Source organism: Fusarium keratoplasticum, chromosome 15 (genome assembly GCF_025433545.1).
Source record: "Fusarium keratoplasticum isolate Fu6.1 chromosome 15, whole genome shotgun sequence".
Classification (NCBI taxonomy): Eukaryota; Fungi; Ascomycota; class Sordariomycetes; order Hypocreales; family Nectriaceae; genus Fusarium; species Fusarium keratoplasticum.
In genome coordinates, this window is record NC_070543.1 from 284,384 (window position 1) to 292,410 (window position 8,027).

The 8,027-nt window shown below is 50.6% G+C and overlaps 1 protein-coding gene across 1 annotated transcript; it reads right to left on the reverse strand.

The window, feature by feature from the left end:
- Nucleotides 1–3,899: 3,899 nt before the first annotated feature.
- Nucleotides 3,900–5,778, reverse strand: NCS57_01490200 (ULP-PROTEASE domain-containing protein; the record flags this gene model as incomplete). The annotated part of the gene is made up of 4 exons (XM_053064487.1): nt 3,900–4,424; nt 4,492–4,839; nt 4,888–5,657; nt 5,772–5,778. The coding sequence occupies 4 exons, from the start codon at nt 5,776–5,778 to the stop codon at nt 3,900–3,902; spliced, it is 1,650 nt and encodes a 549-aa protein (XP_052906115.1).
- Nucleotides 5,779–8,027: the final 2,249 nt, after the last annotated feature.

An 8,027-nucleotide genomic window follows, 5' to 3' on the forward strand; every position in this document is an offset into this window, starting at 1 on the left:
ATCTGCCATATGTGCAATAGAATGATCCTATGCAAGAGCATCGGAGTGTCCAGGCGTACGGAGACGTGGCTCCATGAGACCAAGTAGATGTCCGAACTCGTGGTCGCGCTGTGCTCTATGTGTACCAGCACGAAGCTAGAGACCAACCTCAAGAAGTACTAGGAGGACCTAGCGAACTCGGAGACGTCCATAGGTCTGCGGGAGATCATGCCGGAGAACACGAAGAGAGTGTCAGACCACAAGGGGTGCGGGACAGACCCGCTCAAGATCATCGCCCCGTTAATAAACCACCGTAACTAGAGCTTCCACCCACACAAGAACTCCTTCTCTTCCAAGATCATATGCTCAAAGGTAGGTATAGAGGTGCTCATCCATAGAGACCTGCCCACAGACGAGAAGATCCAGAAACACACGAGCATATAGACAAACTAGAACTCACAGCCGTACGTACTAACATACAAATTATTGAATAAGAACATCATCGATACTAGGTAGACGGGCATAGCACATATATAAGTACGTGCACAAGAACTATATCAACTGAGACATTTACAACAAGGAGAGCAACAAGGACGAGATAGAGAACCCAACCAAGGATAACAAGGGCGACTGGGGCAAGAGCCAGCATGAGGGGGCCCCCAGCCGCAAGCACCTCCTCGCAAGGATGAAGGTGGCCAAGAAATCGGGCACAGACCGGGGCAGAACCCGGTACAGGAACCGGTCACGAACAGGGCCAAGAACTAGGAGATTGCGTCGAGCCGCAACACAGCCGCGAGCACTGGCCCGCTGGTGTACAAGAGCACGCCCCCAAGCTATAGCAGTGACATAGGCATCATCGAAGGTTCAAACATCAGCTCGCTGGCCAGCAAGCCCAAGTGGACCGCCAAGGACCTCACTAACATCTAGAAGGCGTATAACACCGGGCTCACTCCGAGGCCATCAGCGAGACCAGAACGAACGCCCCAAATCCAGACCATTGGAATGGGTTGCAGGCTAACACTCACCGCCCAGACGACGCTATAAGAGGATTATAGGTATGAGCTCGTTGAGAGTTGTCATGACCATGATCTCGGTCTCAGACGAGGCCACGATCCATCATGGGAAGTTAGTCCCAAGAAGAGCAAGTCTCAGTTCAGCACTACCAACCCCAACCCTTGTAAGGCTGTGGGCCTGTCCGGGACCAGAGGCGCAGAGGCGCATCCGCCCATTCTGCACAAGAACATAATCACGTTTATCGAAGGGTGCAGTATAGGTTCTTCGTCTGGATGGGGATGAAAGAAGTAATTATGATGAGAGAAGTTTGACTACACGGTTAAAACCGCACTGAGACCACGATCACCGTCCCAGATATCAACATGTAAACAAACATTAGGACGAAGATCAGAGCGATCAGAATCCCGCCTAAGAGGAGGGTTAATACCACAAAGCCGAATGAGGTGCTGGACGAGCCAAGGAACAGAACGACGGGCGTATTAACGGTCTCCGCAAGACCTTAGACCAATGTAGCTATATGAACGTGGTCGGGGGTATGATATTGATCGCGATGTCGACTCTAATTAAGTGCATATACATGTGCATCGCCCCATACGAGAACGGAATTCTACCTGCGTTTGCCACCGCGTTGGCCTATAGTCCTATGCTCTGCGCCGAGATAACGTCGTCGGTCTAGGTTATTCATTAGGTCATGTCGCTGTGAGCGGCCAGGACCCAGGGGAAATTTAGGATCGTGCATCCGGGCCTACACCTAGACATGTGTATAAAAAGGCACCAGTTTACGGCCAGGTTGGCCATAATGGTGAGGTGCTTATACGAGTCCGTGGAAGCGGGTGCAGCCTTCGTCAACGCCTCCCCGTAATCACAAAGACCACATCGAATAAGTACATCAGCATATTCCTGATCTCAGTAAGTCAGCCACATAGTCACGATCCTCGGCATCTCCTGGTCCAAGATCAAGATCACATCCATGGAAGCCGTTCGAAGAATACTTTCAACAACGCGATAAGCGCCTGCGCAAACATGTAGTCATCCATGATGTTGGTTAGGTGCGTGAGCTCAGTGATGATCGCAAGGATGAATGTGAACAAAAAAAGAACATTTGCCCAATCCCAGACACAGCGTCGACCGTGGAGATGTCTCTGGACTCGTTAGTGAGCAGTGCCGAGTTTATAAGCCCCGTCGTGATGTTCACCTGGAACAAGTACCCAGACACGGTCATGCTGAAGTACATCGGCGAGGAGGCGGTTAGATCATCAGTCGAAAAACCAGTGAATCATGCAGTTGACAAACTGCTCAACAAGTACTACAACTCAGTCACCAATGCGCACAAGATCATATCCGAAATCGACCTCGAGTCCATGATGGGGGCCATGGCCATCAGCGCGACCAGGGACGGGATCGGATGGACGAGGCCGCAAGGTTCGACGGCCTTGTCGGGGCCCCAAAGAGGAGCCTGGTCGGGCAGTTGCTGGACCCCATGGACAAGGGCGTGTCCCAGCAGATAGTCGTGATCAACACCATCAACTAGAAGGCGAACAAGACCCTGCTTGCGTATAGGAGCATGGCCAACGACATTATCGAGAAGACTTAAGACCTTCAATTGGCAGTAGCCTTGCGCTCAAAAGATACAACAACTGAGATCGGCTCCCCTCAGCTGTTCATCTGCTGAGCCCGTAGGCTCAGCAACTGTTGCCTCCCATAACGCCGGATTTGTCCTCCTCGAAGCCGTTTTGGCCCAAGCCCGGCGGAATACCATTCAGGGCACACCAACTCAGAAACCGTCGGCCGAGCTTGATCTCGATGCGTTTTAGGCATGGGGGATACGGACATATTCCGGAATTGTTATTTGGCTTTATCCCTGAGTGATATCGTGGAGAATTCTTTATCTGAAGGTATCCGTCACTAAGAATGCCTACAACTGAGAAGCGATAGCATATGAACACAGTTGCGTGACCTTGACCACACCATAAAATGAAGCACCGCGATGTTAAGACATATGTGCTCTTGGCTGGGTGTGACAAGTGCTTGGGCTATTTGCACTTTTGACCGTACTGGGCGGCATGCCTCAGTCACAGCCGCTAGAGCAGTCAATCTCCATTACCGTCATGAAACATTTAAGAGGTGGCGTATGATTTCTGCCTAGGTTTAAACTTAACATTGTTGCAGCTAAGAACGCTATCGGGGGTGAAGACTTCAGTGAGTGGAAAAGTCTACCTCTAAACAGGCAATCTTATCACCTCTACTATGGACAATCTATCGACGGGAGCTAGGTCAGACGATAACGCCACGGCCAAACAATACGAGCTACGGTGTTATACGGTATTGGGTTTTGATACCTTTATGTACTAATGACCTTTTTTTTTGCTGTTGTGGCTGATGGCTTCTTGTCATCATTGCGGACAATAAAAAAAACAATACGAGCAGCCAGGTAGAGTACAGGAGGTTATATAGCCGGATGCTCATCTGGACTGAAAAACAAAATGGAGCGGACAAACATGTCATAGCATCTAATACTGGCGAGTTCTTGGCCGATGTCAACTGGGAGTTACGCAGGCTCAAGGTGGCGGTCAGATATAGTCTAACTTTATCTGATAATTCCTACCTGCACGGTCAGATGGGTTCCAACGGCCAATACATGTAATGCGCAAAGGAAAGTGGGCTAAGCATATTTGTGAGGGCGAATATGCTGGTGGAGATTGTAATAATGGAGAGACCACACGAAAAACAATTGGATTTTTTATTCCCCTCAGTTGTCGCCTCAGCCACTTATTTGATACATACGGACGTCCTCCATACCGCATGCCTGAGCCCCGACGCGTCAACGAGTCTCAACCCTTCATATACCTTCTGCGCCCGACACTTTTAAGACGACAAAGCCCTCCAAATAACCATCCCAGTCCAGTTTACTCCAGCAGCCTCCCAAGCAAAGATCCTAACTGTTGCAAGTCACTCTCATGTGAGCCCTTGTCTTCCATGGCCAATTTCAACTCTTGCTGGCGAGCCTCCACGATAGCTTTAGACTCATCAACCTGCCGAACAGCATCGGCAGCATTGTCCACCAGTTGAACCATCGACTCCCGAACTGTCGACAGGTACTGAGCTAGGAAAGCCCGAGCACTCTGGGTGGCTCCCTGGATTGCAAACCCAAAGGGCCCACCAGTGGTATCGATTGGAGCCTGGCTGAGCCAGTGCTGGAAGGCTGCGCGGTTGTCGGAGCTGCTGGACTCAATGGCCTTGCCTTGCTCGAGTGCATCCTGGGCCTCTTTCAGGACTGCCTCCGCCTTTGAGAGTGTAGTGTTCGCGTCGTTGAGATGACAGGTTGCAGCGCCTACTTTCTCTACTTTCCGGTCCCGCGTTCTGTCCGTGATGGACTGGACTAGTTGCGAGGCCAAAGACATCAAGTCAGCCGTGTTGGGAGTGTGGCGTTTCTTGGTCGTGGGTCGAGGAGCCATTCTTGTCGCTGCTCGTGCCAGGTTCATGCGCCAGCGTGAATACTGTAGGCGAAGTGGTCGGGCTGGAGGTTGGTGTGCTGATCTTGATGTCCTTGTCAGAAACTGAATGGATGGGTCCAATAGGCGCTGTCAGCACTGCATCTTTGGGGCCTGCTTGCACCGAAGGCGTGGTTGGAGGACACAAAATGGCCTGGACCTCCGAGACAGCTTGAAGTTGCTCATCGTCGAGGTCGAGAAGCGGTGTCTCGATAACACACATCATTTCTAGGAGCCTTGCGCGCTCGGCTCGTGGCTCGATTTGCAGGCTCGGAGACTGGCCTTGCAGAATTTGATCAAAGTTGGCGATGACGAAGATGCCACAGCTAACGGTGTCAAGCTGTCGCGCGCAAATCTAGTGAGTGTTAGCCCATCGCAGAGACATGAAGTCGACAGCTCCCACCTGAAACAAGACAGCGACGCGCAATGAGGGCGATATGCCCTGGAACCACCGCGTCACTCCAGCAGTCAGGCGCTTGGCTCGTGCCGGCGATGGAAGGGAGTCGTATATGGTGGCTGTTGCATCTCCTGCCTTGACGACGATACGGACGAGAACCCAGTGGTTCTTGTCGACAAGTGCAGGCATGTAGATTGTCGCATCCTTGGGGCGTTCATCTTGGAAGAGGCATCGTGGTAGTGATGGCGGCGCGTCGACGTCGAACCAGAGCGGGTCCTTGAGGTAGACTTGGGCGTCGGGCGGGTGCAGGCCACGATGTCTGGCAAAGACGACGGCCGAAAGGAAGTAGAGGACGTCGTCCGTGAGGCATTCTTCAGACTGGAGCTGGTTAAGGATCTTGGTCGAAAGCGTCTTTGCTGAGCTTGCGATTCCGGTCGGTTCGGGAACGGCGTAGCTGTCGTCGTCGCTATCCAGGATCCCTCCATCAGGGTCAGGCAGATCCACTGACGAGACCTCACTGGATGCACTCGCAGGGCCGGCTGGTGGAAACTGAGGACTATCGTTGGTGGTAGTGGCTATTGGTGGCGTGGCAGAGAGTGGGTTGCGGCGGAGGAGTTCTTGTCGCAGTGTCTCGATGGCGGTCTTGACAGCATTCCTGGTGAGCTTGGGTGGATCTCCCTCCAGTGACTCCCTCAAAGCTCCGCCAGACTGCCACAGAGACACCAGGGGAACCCCATTCGACGTCGCCAGACGGGTGATCGTTCGTAGCTTATCAACTTTGACAAGGTCACGCACGTCGTTCTTCGCTCGGAACTCGATGGGGAACCACACTCAGGCGTCGGCTACCTAAGCCGAATCGAGGTCGGCCATCTTCTCGCTGAGCTGCTGACTGGTCATTTTGGGTCCAGAGGAGGTGACAGTCGGAGGAAAAGAGACTGCGACAGAGGGATGTTGGGCCATGTCGCTGGGAGGCTTGTTTGACTCTTCCAGTGTGCTGTTGTGTTGTAAGACCTGTCACGTGATGGGTAACGTGATCAATGGCAGAAGAATGGACCCTCGGGCGCCATAATTCTTCCTCGTCAAGATCACGTGATGGAACTCTAGTCACGTGGTCACACATCTTTTCGTTTTACATCCCTCTAGGAACACACATCGGAATGTCATAGAGGCATCTTATTTCTTGGATTAAAATAATGCAATCAGTATGGCGAACTTCAGCTGAAGTATAGAGCGCAAAGGTATCCTCACTTAAATTGCATTGATTTGACTTGAAGTGATCTCGAATCAGTTGAGCGCAGCCTAGCATATGAAGGCTAGAGAGGCTGTAAAGGTATTGAGAGCAGTGTTGGTAGACTTTTGCTATTTATTTCATAGTGAGTGGACTGCTGTAAGTGAACGAGGCTTCTGAGCGAGTCGTACAACTCTTCACTTATCGTCAATCTAAGAGCAGTAGTTACATGTGATGACTTGACTCATTCTTCAGGCTGAAAGGCCGTGAAGGTTCTCAGAGTATACGTTGGTATATTTTGTTTAATATGTATTGCGTGGTCCGCGTAATGAGCTCGGTGCACGAGGTAGGCGAGGGATCCATCTATTCACTTGTCGTACCACTCAATGCCATCAGAGCTACGCATCGATGCTTTACTCATTCTTTCACCTGAAACCTTACAAAGACACTGAAGGTATGCGCTCGTATGTTCTTTTTCATACTTCAAGGCGTTGAGTCTGTGTTAGGTCAATAGGAACCGGGTAAGAAGAAACATACTGAGCGGGCCCTGATGGCGTTGATGACGGTAAACATGATTCATGTGATGGACTTGATCCTCTGGGACGCCGGAGGTGTGGTCATGATGACCAGGCAGTTGAAAATCTAGTTTGGGCGAGGGCCATTGGCAGGGGGGCTGATTGATTTCGGTCAGTTTTTCAATGAGCTCTCAAGATACATACCCGATCAGAGCTGCACCATTGCTTTACTCACTCTCCAGACAATGGTAACAACGGTACCGGTACTGAGAGTACGTGCTGAGATATCGGTTACGGTATTTTTCGACATTGGGTTTTCATGCTAGCATGTGTTAATACGCGTGTTGTTAATGTGACTGATGGCTTCTTTTTGAAGCGTCACTAAGTTCGCTAAAACGTGCTGAGTTCTGTTCTAATTTATTGTAGCTCGCAGCCTTGAGACATTGCTTGGGTCCCTTGCTCGACTCCAGTTGGCGTAATGCCTCAATTGCACACCATGCAAGGGTACACCATTACTTTTGTGGCGTTGACTGGCTGAACTCTATCGAAGAGCAGTCAATGCGATCATAGTTGCGCATCGTTCCCTTACTCATTGCCCAGACCGGGTCACAAAGGTACGGGGGGCACGCTTAATTGACGTAATGCGCGAAGTGAATGAGGTGGGCGACGAAACTCGCCGAACTCGAGCAAAGAGCACTGAATACAATCATAGCTAGACATTCTTCTTTCACTCATTCTTTAGAAAAAAAAGTCAACCCAACCTGTTTTAATTTCAATTGCTAAGTGAACGAGGCGGGCCAGCATGCCTCTTAACTTTCGGGGTGTTATTTGGCCGAACTCTCGAAGAGCACTCAATCCGATCGGAGCTACACAATTGCTGTATTCATTCATCATCTTCAAAGCTTACCAAGGTACTAGAAGTAAGTGATGGTATTTTTGTTTTCCCATTTATTGCTGAGTTGGCGTCGTGCGCTGAGTGAACGAGGATGCTGGGCGAGATTGTGAATATTCACAGCTTGTCGCGCCGTACAGCGCTCAATATTTGATCAGAACTATAATTACTTTACTCATTCTTCAGAGAGACAGGTCACAATTGGATTGAGAGTACGTGCTTATATACTCTTCTTATTTATTGCGTCGTGAGTGCAACGCTGTAAGTGAACGAGGTTGGGCGAGGTTGTGAACTATTCGTCCGTATCATAGCTTTACTCGCCCTTCAGCCTGAAAGCTCGCAAAGGGCCCTGGAGCACACGCTTATATGGCTTTTTGCTTGATATTTGTTGTGTAACTGGCGTCATGAGCTGTGTGAACGCGTGTGAACGAGGTGGGCAAGTTGCTGCTATTCGTATGTTATTTGTTGCTGGTGAGTAGCTTGGTCATCAAGCCTACTATCGCCCAGCAGC